Source organism: Eumetopias jubatus, unplaced genomic scaffold (genome assembly GCF_037043125.1).
Source record: "Eumetopias jubatus isolate StellerSeaLion01/CBP00866 unplaced genomic scaffold, mEumJub1_p1.0 scaffold_1, whole genome shotgun sequence".
NCBI classification, from domain to species: Eukaryota; Metazoa; Chordata; class Mammalia; order Carnivora; family Otariidae; genus Eumetopias; species Eumetopias jubatus.
In genome coordinates this window covers 68,018,197-68,039,657 of record NW_028274807.1, presented here as the reverse complement: position 1 = coordinate 68,039,657, position 21,461 = coordinate 68,018,197, and the positions used below count along the sequence as shown (strand labels likewise).

At 36.9% G+C, this 21,461-nt stretch overlaps 1 protein-coding gene across 1 annotated transcript in view; it reads left to right on the top strand.

Annotated features, from left to right (window-relative positions):
- The window catches only part of CCDC14 (coiled-coil domain containing 14), a 52,554-nt gene that overhangs the window by 12,790 nt on the left and 18,303 nt on the right, over positions 1-21,461 (top strand). Inside the window, exons 9-10 of the mRNA XM_028091293.2 lie at positions 169-310; positions 14,387-14,469. Of these exons, the coding sequence (XP_027947094.2) occupies positions 169-310; positions 14,387-14,469 (225 nt within the window). The remainder of the gene's footprint in view (positions 1-168; positions 311-14,386; positions 14,470-21,461) is intronic.

Sequence of the window (21,461 nt, the reverse complement as noted above, 5' to 3'; positions counted from 1 at the left end):
AAAGAGGAAAATAGGATTTATATACATCACAATTATAAGTAATTGAACTGTTTGTTTATAGCAAATATGTACATATCTGAAGAATTTTCTTTTTTAGTAATACACATGAATAATCATCCAAAACCAATTTACGGTATTGTTATTACTTATTTCTTCTCTCTTTTACAGAGGATTCGGAAATTCAGAGGTTGATTACAGAATTGGAGGCGTGTATATCTCTGCTTCCAGCAATAAGTGGAAACACAAATATTCAAGTTGAAATAGCACTGGCCATGCAACCACTAAGAAGTGAAAATGCTCAGTTACGCAGGTACTAATTGTTCTTTGAATATTTTTGTCATATGCAAAGATGTCCTATGGCCAGAACAAAGGTGCCAAATGAGCTATCTAGGACTCTGTAAGAAAAATAGATTTACTGTTTACTGCGTTTCTACTTTTACTTCTCCATTTCCAGCGTTCTCTGATTCCTCTTTCATTACTTCTGCTTGCTAGGACATATTTTCTCCCACCTCCTTTGCCTCCACTGTCAGTTGGTTGGTAGGGTATAGAGAGAAAAATGAAGTTCCTCAGGACATTGTCAGACTAGTCTGGGCTGTGCTGCAGTAACAAACTCTAGAATCTCAGTGGCATAGCATGGCCAAAGTTTCTTTCTCCTTCATGCCAAGACCCTCTTTCATTCTATCACTCAGGGTTTAGGTTCCCTCCATCTTATGAGGCCCCTGTCTCATAAGACATGTTTTTCAGGGAAAAGAGAACACGGACAGATTTGGCGCACCAACTCTACACACCCCAGCCCAGAAGTGATAGTCTTGCTTCTACTTCTGTTTTGTAGGCTAAAATGAGGCATAAGGCCCTGCCTAATGTGAAGCGTTGGGACATAAAATTTTCCCATACTGCCCATACACTCTGGGAGGAAAGGAGAGCCTGATAGGGGTGAACACCAGTAGCCCCACCATGCTCAGACGTAGAAAAAACTCATTTAAATTCTTAGGTATTTTTTTTTTTTTGGCTGTTTTAACTTATGTAGGAAATCACATATTATTAGCAATATCCTAACTTTGAATGTTTCAGTGATGGCCACCAAGGCCACTACCGCAGGGTCTGTACTTTGCAGAGAATTAGAATACGTTGTCGGTGCTTCTGCGGCCCTGCAGTGTGCGTGAGCCCTGAGGGGGGATTATGGTTGCATGAGCTGTAGACGTTGTCACAAACATTTTCAAGAAATTAGAAAGCAGTAAAATAGGATTCCTAGTTGGAGAGGAGCTTAAATTTATGGATCGGGAGACTGCAAAGGCATGACACCTAGTGAGATTTACTTGCTTAGGATTATTTCTCTGAAGATCATTAGTCTCTAAGATACTATGATATAAGATGGGATTGCTGGGCTTAAATTCTAATAGTACTGTCTTCAGTTCTGACCTATAATAGCATTGGTTTTTCAAAATAAAAAACATGTATAAATATATAATAGTAATGGTAATAGCTAATACCACTACTAACATTTATTGAATGTTTCTAAATGTCCTATGCCTTTATATATGTCATCTCTTTAAATTCTCAGAATGTCTCTGTGAGGTAGATATTATGTTATTCTCATTTACAGATGAGGAAACCAAGGCACAGAGAGGTTATGTAACTTGTCCAAAGTCACATATATAAAAAGATTCTAACTGGGTAGTTTGATTTTAGAGAACAAATTATCTTAATTTCTACATTCTGCATTGCTTCTGCTAGGAAATAGTATCTAACTTATTTTTACTTCAGGACTTCAATATTTAAGTGTATTTTGTGGAATAGCAGACTGTATACTGGAAGCTATTTGAAAGAAGCGTGTTTTTAAAGGTACGACTGTCAACTAATTGGTGTCTTTAAATAAACATACCAGAATTTAGTCTCACAATATTTCTCTTTTAATCTGTGCTCATGGGAAGTATCAGTGGTTCTTGTTTATTTCCCTTCTTTAGAACATTTTAGAATTGTTTTGGGAGCTAATTTATAAGCCACTCAGGAAAATGAGACTTACTTTATTGGTCCACTGCTTGTTTTTAATTTTTTAAAAAAGGTATTAGTTTAATGTTTAACCTTATTCTTCAGACTTGGCACAAGATCTTTCTGGCTCTGTGTCCTTAGAGGACAAAGATTATATAGCGTGCTATTCCCACTGTTTACTTGACCTTCTAAAAATGAAATATCTGAAAAACAAAGAATTTGTCTTTTTAGTAGAATGAGGTTTCCAGCAGAGGGGTAGGAATTTTTGTGCCTCTTTGGTAACTTAATTTAGAAAGAATCATCCATAATTTCCATTACAAATGTAAGTTGGAATACATAGGTTCATTCAATAGTGTTTTTCAGCATTTTTTTTTCTAAGATTTTATTTATTTTTTGACAGAGAGACAGCAAGAGAGGGAACACAAGCAGGGGCAGTGGGAGAGGTAGAAGCCGGCTTCCCGCCGAGCAGGGAGCTGATGTGGGGCTTGATCCCAGGACCCTGGGATTGTGACCTGAGCCGAAATGACTGAGCCACCCAGGTGCCCCTTTTTCGGTGTTTTCAATCAAAAAACTTTTTTTTTCCTGTTTGGACATTTAGAAACTATGTGTTTCTATTTAGCCAGAAAAGTGATCTTTCAGGACTTTCTTGGAGTTTATTGCCATCTTGTGGCTTAAAAAAAATAGCCAGGTGCAATGTTTTTATGGCATTTGGTCATTTTTGGCATTTGGGGCTGCACAGTTTTTATTTGGGACTTCTGATAACATTCTTAACATTTAGCTTTCCTGGTCCTTACTCATGAAATGTCTCTAGTGCCCCATTCATTGTGACCACCAAAAGCCCTGGCATTCCCAAATTTCCTGCATGAGTGTTGAGAGAGTACTACTTCCAGTTAAGAACCATTGAGCTAAAGAGTTCCTTAATATGTACAGGGCAAGTTAGAATTCATGACCACTTCCTGACTATAGACTCAAATATAAGACCATTATGTCCTAACACAGAACAAAAAAATGAAATAGAAATGAGAGGGAGGAGCCAGGGGTGGCATTCAGTCTTTTGGCTTGATCATTTGACAGATGGTAACATAGTTCTTCCAGATGGAAGCTACTAAAGGAAGAATATATTGTTTATTTGTTTATTGCCTGTTATTTTTGAGAAAGAAGATATAGGAGAGCCAGTGAGTTAAGATTTAGACATGCCAAATTTGTCATTTAGACCATCTGGAGATATATATGGTATAAGTGGAGCACAGAACAAGATCCAGGATATAAATGAAGACTGGGGAGTTATTCACTGAACACATTTTTATTGAGCTTTTACTATAGATTTGGCACTGTTGTAGGCATTGGAGACAATGGTGATTAAAAACAAATGATTTGTTATCAGCGTGTAAGTGGTAGATTCACCAGGAAGGTATCGAGTGTGAACCCAGACAAGGGTGAAGTGCTGGGGAATAACAGCTTTTTAAGGAAAGAACATGGGGGCAGGAAGCTGTGAGAGAAACCCAAGAAGGAGCGTGTAGGGAAGTGGGAGGAAAACCAGGAGAGAGAGATGTCACAAAAGCCATGGGAAGAAAGAATGTGTAGGAGAGATCTTTGCATAGCATTCAGAATAAACAAACTGACAAGAGATAAAAGGGGGTCAAGAATAAACATCACCAGATGACTTGCTCAAAGAAAACCCAAGAAAACTTGAAAAAGTATTCCATAGTTTCAAGGAAATTAAAGATAATAGAATCCTTCTTAGAGGCAGGAAAAGAGAGAATGCTGTTTAAAGGAGAAAAGACAGCAAAGGAGAAGAAAAATGAATCAGGAAAGTAAAAGCAAAACATCTTACAAAAATGAAAACAAACATGAAGTCAGGTTTTTTATATTTCGTTAGGATACTTATTATATTCCATTAGAACCTAAGCAATACGAATGCTGATTTTGTTGTTTGAGGGGTTTTGCTTTTTCCCCCCAAATCTTTCTGTTTCATTTGCTACTAAATTCATAGTTCAGTGTCTCCTACCAACTTTAGCTTATTCCTCTTCCCAAGCCCTTTTTTAAAAAAATTTATTTATTTTGTGATAAAATATATATGACATAATATTTATCTTTTTAACCATTTTGTAACTATACATTTGAGGGGCATTAAAGACTTTTATAATGCTGTGTTCCCATAACCACTCTCTATTCCCCCAAACTTTTTCATCCCAGCATAAACTCTGTACCCATTAAACAGTAATTCCCTCTCTTCCCTCCCCTTAGCTTCTGATAACGTCTGTCCTCTTTTCTGTCTATGTGAATTTGAGAAGGCTGAATTTTTCTCTCTTTTGTTTGTTGCTATTATTTCCAGTGCTGAGAATTGTGCCTAACCCTCACTCTGATAAATGTTTGTTAAATGACTGAAGGCATGGTGGGTAAAGTTGAAGAAATAAAACAAGACAAAATAGAGAATAATTAAAAATTATTGTAAAGAAGATACATATGGAAGACAAAGAATGCAAAATTTGGCATAATGACTGTTCCTGATAAAGAGAACAGAACAAGTGGATTAAAGACAATGTGAAAAGATAACGTAAATAAAGGGAAATTTACTAAAAATCTGTGTCAGCAGATTTCCAGGGCATTCAGGATCCCAGGAAAATTATTAAAATGATCCACACCAAGACATAAGCTAATAAAGTCAGCACATCTTAAGGACAAAATAAAATTAACTTTTCTAGACATTCAAAATAAAAGCAAATAATGTGTAAAGAGAAAAATATCAGGCTGACCTCAGCCTTTTCACAGGAATATTCATTACCCAAAGATCATAGAACATTATTTACAAAGATCTAAGGGAAAGAAGGTATGTCCCAAGAATCTCATATGTGGCCCAGCAGTCCTTTTAGTCTAAAGGCATACTCTCAAGTGTGCAAGAACTTAGAAAATGCAGCACCCTTGGATTCCTTTAAAAACAACAAAAAATAATTGTTGAATGGCAAATTCTAACTAACCAAGAGTTGAAGTCAAATAAAGGGGTGGATTAGAGATAAACATCGAATCTATACATAGAACTAAGACAACTGTGGAAATTAAGGTACAGAATAGAATTTGTTATCTTGACAATAAAAATTCCAAAATCAATGTTTTTATATCCTATTTCCTTTATTTAAGGTTATTTAGGAATACTATTTTATGAAGTAGAGAAATATTTGCCTAAAGTTCATTAGTTCTGATTTCAGTTGTTACTTTTCCTTCAGATAAAATCATGTAATCCTAAATTCAATACATAATAGTTTAAAATGGTATTTGTAATATTATAAAAATAGTATTTATAAAAAATATAATATAAAATAGCATTTGTAATATTATCTGTTTGGCTAATTTTTTCTCTCTGTATAGGCTTAAAAAATATCTGAATGATATCCAGCAAGTAGTGATTATTATTTCTATTTAGTATTGTGCTGGAGGTTCTACCAGTGCAATAAAGCAAGGAAAGGGCATAAAAGCCTTTTAAAGTACAGGCTGTCATACTCACAAATGACATGATAGTCTTTGTAGAAAATCCTACAGAATCTACAAAAAAGCAACTAGAATTAATAAATGAGCTTAGCAGGGTTGCAGGATATGAGATCAATATTCAAAGGCAATTATATTTCTATACATTGGCAATGAACAATTTGAAGTGAAATTTAAAAACAATACTATTAATAGTAGCATCAAAAATATGATCAATTTAGAGATAAACTTGATTAAAAATGTGTAAGACCAATATACTGAAAACTATAAAATGTTGCTGAGAGAAATTAAAAAGACCTGTGTAAGTGAGCGATAAACTGGATGCATAGATTATAAGACTTATTGTTGTTAAGATATTAGTTCTCCTCAAATTGATCTATAGATTCTATGTGACTCTGGGGAAAACCCAGCATCTTTTTTTTAGAAAGATTATTCTAAAATTTATATGGAAATTCAAAGAATCTAAAATAACCAAACCAAAACAACTTTGGGAAAGAACAAAATTGGTACTATCCTATTTCAAGACATAAAGTTATAGTAATCAAGACAGTGTGGCATTGGTATAAAGATAGACAGATATATAATTGAAACAGAATAGAGTCCAGAAATAAACTCACATATAAAGAAAGGTAATTGATTTTTTAGGGGCACCTGGATGGCTCAGTCGGTTAAGCATCTGCCTTCAGCTTGGGTCATAATCTCAGGGGTCCTGGCTCTGGCTCCCTGCTCAGCAGGGAGCCTGCTTCTCCCTCTCCCTTGGCCTCAAATAAAATCTTTAAAAAATAATAATAATAAATAAAGGTAACCCAATTTTTGACTAAGATGCTAAGGAAATTCAATTGGGAAAGAATAATCTTATCAATAAATAGTGCTGGAACGATTGGAGAGCCATATACAAAAAAAGGAAAAAAGAAGAAGGAAGGGAGGGAGAGAGGGAAAGGACCACTTCAACCTTTACCTCACACCATATATAAAAATTAACTTGAAATGAATCACAAATCTTAATATATAGGTTAAATAAGTTAATATATAACTTAAATATTTATTAAACTTAGTAAGTTAGGGCACCTGGGTGGCTCAGTTGGTTGAGCAACTGCCTTCGGCTCAGGTCATGATCCTGGAGTCCCGAGATTGAGTCCCGCATTGGGCTCCCTGCTCAGCGGGGAGTCTGCTTCTCCCTCTGACCCTCTTCCCTCTCGTGCTCTCTATCTTACATTCTCTCTCTCTCTCGAATAAACAAATAAAATCTTTAAAAAAAATAAACTTAGTAAGTTAAATAGAACTTATAGAAAACATAAGAAAAAAATTTTAGGGATCCTGAGTTGGGAAAGATTTCTTAAATATAACAAAAAATCTAAGTAGAAAAAATTTGTAAGTTGGACTTCATCAAAATTTAAAATTTGCTTCTCAAAAGACACTATTACTAAAAGAGGCAAACAAGAGAGAAAATATTTGCAATAAATATATCTGATGGACTTGTACATATAGAATGTATAAGGAACTGTTACAACTCAAAAAACAGGCAACATATTTTAACAGACACCACATCAAAGAAGATAGATGGCTATTAAATAAGCATATGAAAATCTCATCATTGTTAATCATTAGGAAAATATAGACTAAAACCATGATGATATAACACTACATACCCACTAGAATGACTAAAATTTAAAAGACTATACCAGATGTTAGTGAGGATGTGGAGGAACTGGTACTTGCATAATTTACTGACGGGAATATAAAATGGTACAACCGCTTTGGAAAATAGTTTGGTAGTTTCTTAGAAATTAAACATAAACCATATGACCCAGTCATTTCACTCTTAGCTATGTACTCAGAGAAGTAAAAGCATATGACCACACAAAAATTTACTTGTGAATGTTCATAGGAAACAGCCCAAATGTCTGTTAACAGGTGAATGGATAAACAAATGGTGGTATGTCCATACAATGGAATACTGCTCAACAGTGGAAAGGAAGAACTATTGATGCATGCAACAGCATGGATGAATCTCAAAATCATTACGCTGAATGAAGGCAGGCAGGCTAAAGAATATATTGTATGATTCCATTTACAAGATAATTATATACTGTATAAATATATAGTATAAAATTCCAGAAAATGCAAACTAATCTATAAATCGGTGGTTGTTTGGGAAGGGGATGCTATGAAAATGGAGCGTGTGGAAATTTGGAGACGTGATGAATATCTTAATTGTGGCGATGGTTTCATCACAACGTATTAAAACTTACCAAATTATATACTTTGATTATATATATGTGCAGTTTATTATATATGTTTCATTTCAGTAGAGCCATATTTTAAAACCGTGAGTAAACCAAAAAAAGAAGAATTTGCCTAAATGACAGCAGTTCTTTTCCTTTGTTTAAGTCAAGTACGTGAAAATATAATACATAATATTTGTTAAAAGCGTGTGTAACTATCCATTTTTAAAAGATTATCTTTTGTTATTTTTTATCATGTATCATTTTTTAATAGAACAATCATGTTTTAAAAGCCTGGCCCTGAACGCTGGGAATGAGAGGGAAGGAGAGCAGCTAATGGTACAGTTGGGTTGGAGGGAATATTTTCCTAAATATGGGAGTGCTTTTAGTATGCTTCTTGGCTAATGCACATGAACATCTAAAGAAGGAGAAGCTGCACGTGGAGAAGATAAAAGAAGTGGAATTGGAGCAGAGTCCTTTAGGGTAGAGGAGAAGTTGGGATCCAGGAAGCTGATGAAACTCCCTTTCTGTAAGACTAGAAGAAAGAAGTGAGGATTAGTGTATATATATATATATATATATATGGATAAATTTGTACACCCTGGGGCAGAAGGGTAACAGTTTGTCCCCAAGCCTTGTTATTTTTTTTTTAGATTTTTTATTGTTATGTTAATCACCATATATTACATAATTTGTTTTGGTGTACTGTTCCATGATTCATTGTTTGTTCATAACACCCAGTGCTCCATGCAGAATGTGCCCTCCTCAATACCCATCACCAGGCTAACCCATCCCCCCACCCTCCTCCCCTCCAGAAACCTCAGTTTGTTTTTTCAGAGTCCATCATCTCTCCTGGTTCGTCTCCCCCTCTGACTTACTCCCCTTCATTCTTCCTCTCCTGCTATCTTCTTCTTTTTCTTTTTTCTTAAAATATGTTGCGTTATTTGTTTCAGAAGCACAGATCTGTGATTCAACAGTCTTCCAGAAAGTGGTCGCTTCTCTGTTCAGATAGTTGTTGCTACTCTGCTCTTTGATCTCCTGTTGAGTTCGTAGGTGTTCAGAATGGTTTGATCCCTATTCAGCTGAATTCCTGAGACCAGACGAAATCTAGGTCTCCTACTCCTCTGCCATCTTGCTCCGCCCCAAGCCTTGTTATTTTTAGTGAAAATAGAAAAGTATCCTACTGAGAGAAGGAGAGGGTAGGAATGAGAGGCTTACAGTGAGGGTTGAAAGTTTAGGCTGGCCATATAGGGGAAGAGAAGAGAAGAATCTGACTAGGGACATGCATACAAGAAGATTGTCAAGCAAAGCTGTCACACACTTGGTGTGTAAGAGGACCTCAGTTTTCCTAGAAAATACCAAAAGAAGCAGTCTGGGTAGAGTTATAGATTACCAATCTATGCTGCCTTTCCTAGATCTGTACTCTTTGTTATAAAGGGGAAACTTTTCAGAAAAGCAGAATTGCTTTTAAACAAACATGGGATTGTATTATACTGTTGTTCTTCTGTAGCTTGCTTTTTTTCACTTCACAATGAGTCTTGAAGATATTTCCTTGTCAGTACATGTAGATGTCTCTTTTTTAAAAAGTACTTGTGTGCAAATATCATTCTCAATGGGGAAAAACTGAGAGCTTTCCCCCTAAGGTCAGGAACACGGCAGGAATGTCCACTATCACCACTGCTATTCAACATAGTATTAGAAGTCCTACCCACAGCAATCAGACAACAAAAAGAAATCAAAGGCATCCAAATCGGCAAAGAGGAAGTCAAACTCTGTTTGCAGATGATATGATACTTTATGTGGAAAACCCAAAAGGCTCCACCCCAAAACTGCTAGAACTCATACAGGAATTCAGTAAAGTGGCAGGATATAAAATCAGTGCACAGAAATCAGTGGCATTCCTATACACCAACAACAAGACAGAAGAAAGAGAAATTAAGGAGTCGATCCCATTTACAATTGCACCCAAAACCATAATATACCTAGGAATAAATCTAACCAAAGAGGCAAAGAATCTATACTCAGAAAACTATAAAATACTCATGAAAGAGATTGAGGAAGACACAAAGAAATGGAAAAACATTCCATGGTCATGGATTGGAAGAACAAATACTGTGAAGATGTCAATGCTACCTAGAGCAATCTACACATTTAATGCAATCCCCATCAAAATACCATCCACTTTTTTCAAAGAAATGGAACAAATAATCCTAAAATTTGTATGGAACCAGAAGAGACCCCAAGTAGCCAGAGGAATGTTGAAAAAGAAAAGCAAAGCTGGCGGCATCACAATTCCAGACTTCAAGCTCAATTACAAAGCTGTCATCAAGAGATTATGCTACTGGCACAAAAACAGACAAATCGATCAATGGAACAGAATAGAGAACTCAGAAATGGACCCTCAACTCTATGGTCAACTAATCTTTGACAAAGCAGGAAAGAATGTCCAATGGAAAAAAGACAGTCTCTTCAACAAATGCCGTTGGGAAACTTGGACAGCCACATGCAGAAGAATGAAACTGGACCATTTCCTTACACCACACACAATAGACTCAACATGGTTGAAAGACCTAAATGTGAGACAGGAGTCCATCAACATCCTAAAGGAGAACACAGGCAGCAACCTCTTCGACCTCAGCCGCGGCAACTTCTTAGAAACATTGCCAAAGGCAAGGGAAGCAATGGCAAAAATGAACTGTTGGGATCTCATCAAGATAAAAAGCTTTTGCACAGCAAAAGAAACAGTCAACAAAACCAAAAGACAACCGACAGAATGGGAGAAGATATTTGCAAATGTCTTATCAAATAAAGGGCTAGTATCCAGAATCTTTAAAGAACTTAAACTCAACATCCAAAGAACAAATGATCCAATCAAGAAATGGGCAGAAGACATGAACAGACGTTTTCCCAAGGAAGACATCCAAATGGCCAACAGACACATGAAAAAGTGTTCAGCATCGCTCAGCATCAGGGAAATCCAAATCAAAACCTCAATGAGATATCACCTCACACCAGTCAGAATGGCTAAAATTAACATGTCAGGAAACGACACATGTTGGCGGGGATGAGGAGAAAGGGGAACCCTCCTACACTGTTGGTGGGAATGCAAGCTGGTGCAGCCACTCTGGAAAACAGTATGGAGGTTCTTCAAAAAGTTGAAAATAGAGCTACCATACAATCCAGCAATTGCACTACTGGGTATTTACCCCAAAGATACAAATGTAGGGATCCGAAGGGGTGCATGCACCCCGAGGTTTATAGCAGCAATGTCCACAATAGCCAAACTGTGGAAAGAGCCAAGATGTCCATAGACAGATGAATGGATAAAGAAGACATGGTATAGGGGCGCCTGGGTGGCTCAGTTGGTTAAAACTGCTGCCTTCAGCTCAGGCCATGGTCCCAGGGTCCTGGGATCGAGCCCCACGTCGGGCTCCCTCCTCATGCAGGAAGCCTGCTTCTCCCTCTGCCTGCCGCTCCCCCTGCTCGTGCTCTCTCCCTCTCTCTCTCGCTCTCTCTGTGTGTCAAATAAATAAAATCTTAAAAAAAAAAAAAAAAGAAGACATGGTATATATACACAATGGAATATTATGCAGCCATCAAAAAGAATGAAAGCTTGCCATTTGCAATGACGTGGATGGAACTGGAGGGTATTATGCTGAACGAAATAAGTCAATCAGAGAAAGACATGTATCATATGACCTCACTGATATGAGGAATTCTTAATCTCAGGAAATAAACTGAGGGTTGCTGGAGTGGTGGGGGGTGGGAGGGATGGGGTGGCTGGGTGAGAGACATTGGGGAGGGTATGTGCTATGGTGAGCGCTGTGAATTGTGCAAGACTGTTGAATCACAGACCTGTACCTCTGAAGCAAATAATACATTATATGTTAAAAAAAAAAGATAGTAGGAAGGGAAAAATGAAGGGGAAATCGGAGGGGGAGATGAACCATGAGAGACTATGCCCTCTGAGAAACAAACTGAGGGTTCTAGAGGGGAGAGGGGTGGGGGGATGGGTTAGCCCAGTGATGGTATTAAGGAGGGCACGTATTGCATGGAGCACTGGGTGTCATATGCAAACAATGAATCATGGAACACTACATCAAAAACTTATGATGTAATATATGATGATTAACATAAAATAATAAAAAAGTACTTGTGTATTTCTTATTATGGATATACCATAATTTATGTAACATTGTAAGTTGTTGCTAACTTCTTACTACTAAATACCGCTATTGTGAACATCTTTGAATATATCTAAAGGTTGTAGATGCTTTTGCACATGTACAACTATAGTTGACTCTTGAGCAATGCAAGAGTTAGGTGCCCTTACGCCCTATGAAGTCAAAAATCTGTGTATAACTTTTGACTCCCCCAAAACTTAACTACTGATAACCTACTGTTGACTGGAATCCTTATCAATAACATTGAATGTTTTTATTGATTAACATATATTTTGTATGTTATATGTATTTTGTACCGTATTCTTGCAATAAAGTAAGCTAGAGAAAAGAAAATATTAAGAAAATCATAAGGAAGAGAAAAATACATTTATAGTATTGTACTATATTTATAAAATATCTCTGTATAAGTGGACCCACACAGTTCAAACCTGTGTTGTTCAAGGCTCAGTTATATTACTGAGGCTAGATAACTTAGAATTATTTTGTCAGAGATAATGAACATTTTACATTTTGTTGTGTACTGTCAAATTGCCATTTGAATGGTTATATCAGTAGACTCCCACCAATTGAAATAATTCATCTGCCTCACCAAAAATTGTTTCCTTTTATTTTTGTGAATCTTGTGGCCATAAAATATCTCCTGTTTTAACTTTGTATTTCTTAATATTAGTAATGCTGAGCATTTTTTGTATGCTTATCAGCCATTTTTTTAAGGATTTTATTTATTTGAGAGAGAGCAAGAGAGAGCAGCGAGCAGGGGGAGGGGCCGAGGGAGAGAGAGAAGCAGGCTCTCTACGGAGTGGGGCAGGGAGTGGGGAGCCAGATGCGGGGCTTGATCCCAGGACTCCAGGATCATGACCTAAGCCAAAGGCAGATGCTCAACTGACTGAGCCACCCAGGCGCCCCTAGGTCATTTCTCTTTCTTATGTGAATTGCCTTTTTTTTTTTTTTTTTGCCTTTCTTACTGATTTGCAGGAGCTCTTTAAGTGTTACGGATTTTTTTTTTTTGTCTCATATATGTGGCATGTATTTGCTTCCAGACTGCTAATTCTAGAACAAGTTTTAAATTTTGATATTAAATCTTTCATTCTTTTCCTTGATGGTTGTTGGATTTTGAGTCTTGCTTAGGAATGCCTTCCCCACTTCAAGATTACGTAAATTTCCACCTAAAACTTTTATAGTTGGTCTTGTTTGTCCATTTTATGTTTACCTCCTTAACCCATCTGGAATTAATACATGTAAATGATATGGGGTAAGGCACTATCATTTTATTTTTATTTTTTTTAAAAAGATTTTATTGATTTATTTGACAGAGAGAAACACAGCGAGAGAGGGAACACAAGCAGGGGGAGTAAGAGAGGGAGAAGCAGGCTTTCCCGTGGAGCAGGGAGCCCGACATGGGGCTCAATCCCAGGACCCTGGGATCATGGCCTGAGCCGAAGGCAGATGCTTAACAACTGAGCCACCCAGGCGCCCCAAGGCACTATCATTTTAGATTCAGTAACAAAAATAAATAATACAGAATATTTTCAGGTAATTAATTCTGGAAAGATAATAGAGACAACTGTTTTTCAGCGTTAACTTCTTAGAAGTAAACATTTTTGTGGTTCCTTTTATATGTTCCAGTTTGTAAAGTGGCCACAAACTGTGAAGCTCATTGTAGGGCAAAGTTACTGCTCATTAGCATTCACTTTTTTAAAATAGGGCCATTAACTTTTCCATCTAATAAAGAAATTATTAGAAGCATAGGTTTGCATTTCCCATTTTTTCAATATGTGACAAACCAAGCAGATGCATGTCTGATAGCAGTCAGTCCCTGTAGGTATTCTAGTTCATAGTTATGACAGATCTTTTAAAAAAGTAGGTTGTTTGTACAGTAATGAAAATATAGAGAAGGAAGACAGAAGAAGAAAATAGCAAGAAGTGATAGGAAGTGAAAGAAATGGAAAAAAAAGACAAGGAAATCATTGAGAGAACAAAAAAGGAAAGGAAAAATAAGAGAGGTCATCTTTTTTCTTATGAAGGGAGAGTTTATGCTGTTCCAGGCAATCTTTTAAAAATTATCTCAGGCCCTATGAATAATAGCAATGTAGCTTTGTTGTTTTATTTATTTGGTTTTTATCTTTTGTTTTGGGGATGAGATGGACTTCTGCAATCCTTGTTGGCACCATCTTTTATCTTGCCTTTTTATCTTTAATTTTTTAATCTTTTTCTTCGTGATACATGTACTCTTTAATGCCCATCCCCTTTTTTCCCCAATCCCCTACTCACCTGAGTGAAATAGGTCAAATACCATATGATCTCATTCATATGTGGAATTTAAGAAACAAAACAGATGAGCAAAGGGAAAAAAGAAAGACAAGCCAAGAAAAAGACTATTAATTATAGAGAACAAACTGATGGCTACCAGAGACAAGGTGTTGTCTTTTTTAATAGGCTGTTAGATGTACACTGTTAAATGAGTTTGGGATTCTTGGAATCATGTTTCTTTATTATTTCCTTTAGGCAACTGAGAATTTTGAACCGGCAACTTAGAGAACAAGAAAAAACTCAAAAGGCATCTGGTGCTCTGGAATGCAACCTTGAATGTAGGTAGAAGAACTTTAAGAACTGATAGTAAATTCTTTGTTCTGGAAATACTGATAAAGAATTGAACTTTCTTAATTACTTTGTCTTAAGAAGACTTTTAATTTATATTTGAAAAAATAGGAATAATACTTCTTATTAAAAATTAAAATAGCACAGAAACAAAAATAAAAGATCTGTGCTATTAGCAATGTCCACAATAGCCAAAATATGCAAAGATCCCAGATGTCCATCGACTCATGAATGGATAAAGATGATGTGAGATAGAGAGGTAGATAGATAGATAATGGAATATTACTCAGTCATCAAAAGAATAAATCTTGCCATTTGCAATGACATGGATGGACCTAGAGGGTATTGTGCTAAGCGAAATAAGTTGGAGAAAGACAAATACCATTATGATTTCACTCATATGTGGAATTTAAGAAAGATGAACATAGGGGAAGGGAAGGAAAAATAAAATAAGATAAAAACAGAGAGGGAGGGTGCCTGGGTAGCTCAGTTGGTTAAGTGTCTGCCTTTGGATCAGGTCATGATCCCAGAGTCCTGGGATCTAGTGCCGAATTGGGCTCCTTGCTCAGCAGGGAGCCTGCTTCTCCCTCTCCCTCTGCCTGTCGCTCCCCCTCCTGTGCTCTCTCTCTCTGTCAAATAAATAAATAAAATCTATAAAACAAAACAAAAAAACAGAGAGAGAGACAAACCATAAGAGATTCTTAACTCTAGGAAACAAACTGAGGGTTGCTAGAGTGGAGGTTGGCGGGGAGGATGGGGTAATTGGGTGATGGGCATTAAGGAGGGCACTTGATGTAATGAGCACAGGGTGTTATATGCAACTGATGAATCACTAAATTCTACCCCTGAAACTGATACTACACTATATGTTAACTAAACTGAATTTAAATAAAAAACTAAAAAAAAGATCTGTGCTATTATATCCCAATAATATACCCCTATTTTTTTTTTTTAAAGGCTGTATTTCCTTTCACATGTCTACTGGTCATATAGAATTGATCTGTTTCACATATACTGAGTTCCTATCGTGTGCCCGGCACTAAAAGAACTATATGTGTATTTTTTCTTTTTTAAAAATGAGATTACACTGCATATGCTCTTCTGAAGCTTGCATTTATTCACTTAATATGTAGTAGACAATCTTCTTTTTTTTTCTTTCTTTTTCAAGTTTTTATTTAAATTCTAGTTAATTAACATACAGTGTAATAGCAGTTTCAGGTATAGAATTTAGTGATTCCTCAATTACATACAACACCCAGTGCTCATCACAAGTGCCCTCCTTAATTCTTATCACCCATTTAACCCATCCCCCTGTCCAACTCCCCTCCAGCAACGCTCAGTTTGTTCTCTATAGTTAAGAGTCTGTTTTATTTATTTATTTGTTTGTTTGTTTATTTTAAAATTTTATTTATTTATTTGAGAGAAAGTGAGTGAGAGAGAGCACAAGCCAGGGGGAGAGGTAGAGGGAGAAGCAAATTCCCTGCTGAGCAGGGAGCCCGATGTGGGGCTTGATCCCAGGCCCCAGGGACCATGACCTGAGCCAAAGGCAGATGCTTAACCGGCTGAGCCACCCAGGTGCCCCAACAGTCTTATGGTTTACCTCTCTTTCCCCCACCACGTTCATCCATTTTGATTTTTAAATTCCACATATGGGTGAAATCGTATGGTATTTGTCTTTCTCTGACTTATTTTACTTTGCATAAAACTCTCTTGCTCCATCCATGTTGTTGCAAATGGCAAGATTTCATTCTTTTTGATGTATATATATATATATACATTGTGTGTATATATATATATATATATATATATATATATATATATACACCACATTTTCTTTACCCATTCATCAGTCGATGGACATTTGACTCTTTCCATAATTTGGCTATTGATAATGCTGCTATAAACATCAGGGTGCATGTATCCCTTCGAGACTGTATTTTTGTATCCTTTGGGTAAATACCCAGTAGTGCAATTGCTGGGTCGTAGGGTAGTTCTAGTTTTAACTTTTTTTTTTTTTTTTTAGATTTTATTTATTTATTTGAAAGAGAGAGAGATAGCAAGAGCAGGAGCATAAGCAGGAGGAGTGGGAGAGGAGAAGCAGGCTTCCTGCTGAGCGGGGGGCCCGATGTGGGGCTTGATCCCAGGACTCTGGGATCATGACCTGAGTTGAAGGCAGATGCTTAACGACTGCGCCACGCAGCTGCCCCTATTTTTAACTTCTTGAGGAACCTCCATACTGTTCTCCAGAGTGGCTGTACCAGTTTGCTTTCCTACCAACAGTGTAAGAGGGTCCCCCTTTCTTCACATCCTCACTAGCACCTGTTGTTTCCTGTGTTGTTAATTTTAGCCATTCTGACTGGTATGAGGATATATCTTGTTGTAGTTTTGATTTGGATTTCCCTGATGTTGACTGATGAGCATCTTTTCATGTGTCTGTTAGCATCTGTATATCTTCATTGGAAAAATGTCTATTCATGTCTTCTCCCCATTTTTAAACTGGATTATTTGTTTTTGGAGTGTTCAGTTTGGTAAGTTCTTTATGTATTTTGAATACTAACCCTTTATCAGATATGTCATTTGCAAATGTCGTCTCCCATTCGGAAGGTTGCCTTTTAGTTTTGTTGATTTCCTTTGCTGTGCAAAAGCTTTTTATCTTGATGAGGTCCCAAAAGTTTATTTTGCTTTTGTTTCCCTTGCCTTAGAAGACCTATCTAGTAAGAAGTTGTTAACAGCCAATGTCAAAGAGGTTGCTGCCTGTGTTCTCCTCTAGGATTTTGATGGTTTTCTGTCTCACATTTAGGTCTTTCATGCATTTTGAACTTATTTTTGTGTATGGTGTAAGACGGCGGTCCAGTTTCATTCTTCTGCATGTGGCTGTCCAGTTTTCCCAACACATTTGTTGAAGAGACTGTCTTTTTTCCATTGCATATTCTTTCCTGCTTTGTTGAAGACTAGTTGACCATACGGTTGTAGGTTCATTTCTGCGTTCTGTTCTGTTCCATTGATCTATGTGTCTGTTTTTGTGCCAGTATCATACTGTCTTGATTACTACAGCTTTGTAGTATAACTTGAAGTCTGGAATTGTGATGCCTCCAGTGTTGCTTTTCTTTCTTAAGATTGCTTTGGCTCTTCAGGGTCTTTTGTGGTTCCCTACAAAATCTGGGATTTTTTCAAGCTCTGAAAAACGTTGGTGGTATTTTAATAGGGATTGCATTAAATATGTAGATTGCTTTGGGAAGTATAGACATTTTATTTTATTTTATTTGAAGATTTTATTTATTTATTAGAGAGAGACAGAGAGAGCATGAGCAGGGCGAGGGGCAGAGGGAGAGGGGGAGAGAGATAAGCAGACTCCCCACAGAGTATGGAGCCTGACATGGGGCTCGATCCCAGGACCCTGAGATCATGACTTGAGCCGAAGTCAGGTGCTCAACCAACTGAGCCACCCAGGTACCCTGGAGTATAGACATTTTATACAATATTTCTTCTTCCAGTCCATGAGCATGGAATGTTTTTCCCTTTCTTTGTGTCATCTTGACTTTCTTTCTTTATATTGTATAGTTTTCAGAATACAAATCTTTTACCTCTTTGGTTAGGTTTGTTCTTAGCTATCTTATGGTTTTTGGTGCAATTGTAAATGGGATTGATTACTTGATTTCTCTTTCTGCTGCTTCATTGTTGGTGTATAGAAATGCAACAGATTTCTGTATGTTTTTGTATCCTGCGACTTTACTGAATTTGTGTATCAATTCTAGCAATTTTTTGGTGGAGTCTTGGGTTTTCTATATACAGTATCATGTCATCTGCAAACAATGAGTTTGACTTTTTCCTTGCCGATTTGGATGAATTTTATTTCTTTGTGTTGTCTGATTGCTGAGGTTAGGACTGACAATGCTATGTTAAATAACAGTGGTGAGAGTAGGCGTCCCTGTCTTGTTCCTGACCTTAGAGGAAAAGGTCTGTTTTTCCCCACTGAGGATTATATTAGCTGTGGGTTTTTCATATATGGCCTTTATTATATGGAGGTATGTTCCATCTAAACCTACTTTATTGAAGGTTTTTATCATGAAAGGATGTTTTAGTTTGTCAAATACTTTTTCTGCATCTATTGAGAGGATCATATGGTTCTTAGCCTTTCTTTTGTTAATGTGGTGTATCATGTTGATTTGATTTCTGAATATTGACCACTCTTGCAGCCCAGGAATAAATCCCACTTGATTGTGGTGAATAATTCTTTTAATGTGCTGTTGGATACAGTTTGCTAGTGTTTTGTTGAGAATTTTGACATTCATGTTCATCAGGGATATTGACCTGCAGTTTTCTTTTTTTGTGGTTTTGGAATCAGAGTAATGCTGACCTCATAAGATGAGTTTGGAAGTTTTCCTTCCATTTCTTTTTTTGGAATAGTTTGAGAAAAATAGGTATTAACTCTTCTTTAAATGTTTGGTAGAATTCCACTGTGAAGCCATCTGACTCTGGACTTTTGTTTGTTGGGAGATTTTTGATTACTGCTTCAGTTTCTTTGCTGGTTATTGGTCTGTTCAGGTTTTCTATTTCTTCCTGTTTCAATTTTGGTAGTTTATGTGTTTCTAGGAATTTATCCATTTCTTCCAGATTGTCTAATTTGTTGGGATATAATTTTTCATAAAATTCTCTTATAATTTATATTTCTCTGGTGTTGGTTATTATTTCTCCTCTTTTGTGATTTTATTATTTTGGTCCCTTCTCTTTACTTTTTGATGAGTCTGGCTAGGGTTTATCAATTTTATTAATTTTTTCAAAGAACCAGCTCCTGGTTCCATTGATCTATTCTACTGGTTTTTTAGCTTCTATATCATTTAGTTTTACTCTAATCTTTATTATTTCCATTCTTCTGCTGGCTTTAGGCTTTGTTTGTTGTTCTTTTCCTAGCTCCTTTAGATGTAAGATTGAGTTGTTTGAGATTTTTCTTGCTTCTTGAGGAAGGCCTGTATTGCTATCTGCTTCCCTCTTAGGACTGCTTTTGCTGCATCCCTAAGGTTTTGGACCCTTGTGTTTTCATTTTCATTTGTTTCCATATATTTTTTATTTCTTCTTTAATTTCCTAGTTGACCCATTCATTCTTTAGTAATAATGCTGTTTAACGCCCACGTGTTTGTGGTCTTTCCAAATTTTTTCTTGTGGTTGACTTCAAATTTCATAGCTGTGGTCAGAAAATATGCATGGTATGATCTCACTTTTTTCCTACTTGTTGAGGCCTGATTTGTGACCTAGTATATGATCTGTTCTGGAGAATGTCCCATGTGTACTTGAAAAGACTGTGTATTCTGCTGCTTTGGGATAAAATATTCTGAATATATCTGTTAAGTCCATCTGGTCCAGTGTTTCATTGAAAGCTATTGTTTCCTTGTTGATTTTCTGCTTAGATGATCTGTCCATTGATATGTAGGGTGTTAAAGTCCCCTACTATTGCTGTTTTATTATCAATGAGTTCCTTTATGTTTGTTATTAATTATTTTCTATGTTTGGATGCTCCCAGGTTGGGGGCATAAATATTTAATCGTTGTATCTTCTTGTTGGATAGTCCCCTTTATTATGATACAATACCCTTCTTCATCTCTTGTTATAGTCTTTGGTTTAAAGTCTAGTTTTGGGGCACCTGGTGGTTCAGTTGGTTAAGCATCTGACTTCAGCTCAGGTCATGATCTCAGGGTCCTGGGATTGAGCCCCACTTGGGGCTCTGTGCTCAGCAGGGAGTCTGCTTCTCCCTCTGCCCCCCCCCCCACTCGTGCGTTCACGCTCTCTCTCTCAAATAAATAAAATCTTCTAAAAGTAAAACCAAAAAAAATAAAGTCTGGTTTGTCCAGTGTAAGTATTGCTACTCTGGCTTTCTTTTGACATCCATTTGCATGATGTTTCTCCATCCCTTCACTTTCTTTCTTTTTTTTTAAGATTTATTTATTTACCTTAGTGCATACAAGTCGGGGGAGGGGCAGATGGAGAAAATCTTTAAGCAGACTCCCCGCTGAGTGCAGAGCTGGATACGGGGCTTGACTCCATAACCCTTGAGATCATGACCTGAGTCGAAACCAAGAGTTGGATGCTCAACCATCTGAGCCACACAGGTGCCCCTCCATGCCCTCACTTTCAATCTGCAGGTGTCTTTAGGTCTAAAATGAGTCTCTTATTTTTTTTATCCATTCTGATGCCTTATGTCTTTTGATTAGAGCATTTAGTCCATTACATTCAGAGTAATTATTGATAGATATATGCTTAGTGCCATTTTATTACTTGTTTTGTCGTTGTTTCGAGAGATTTTCTCTGTTCCTTGCTAGTCATTGTCACTTTTGGTCTTTCCTTCCCACTGAAAGAGTCCCCGTTAATATTTCTTGCAGTGCTGGTTTAGTGTTCATGAACTCCTTTAGTTTTTGTTTGTTTGGGAAACTCTTTATCTCTCCTTCTATTCTGAATGATAGCCTTGCTGGATAGAGTATTGTTGGCGGCAGATTTTTCCCATTCAGCACATTGAATATATCATGCCACTCTCTTTTGGCCTGTCAAGTTTCTGTGGAGAGATCTGTAGCTAGCCTTATGGGTCTTCCCTTGTAAGTTAGGGACTTGTTTTGTCTTGCTGCTTTTAGAATTTTTTTCTTCATCACTGTATTTTGCAGATTTAACTATAATATGTCTTGGTGTTGGCCTGCTTTTGTTGATTTTGATGGGAGTTCTCTCTGCCTCCTGGATGTCTGTTTTCCTTCCCCAGATTAGGGAAGTTTTCAGCTTTTATTTCCTCAAATAAACCTTCTGCCCCCTTTTCTCTCTCTTCTGGGACTGCTGTGATACAAATGTTATTACATTTAATGGAGTCACTGAGTTCCCTAAGTCTACTCTTGTGATCCATCATTCTTCTTTCTCTCTTTTGTTCAGCTTCATTATTTTCCATAACTCTATCTTCTATTTCGCTTATTTGTTCCTCTGTTTCTTCCATCCTTGTGGTCATTAC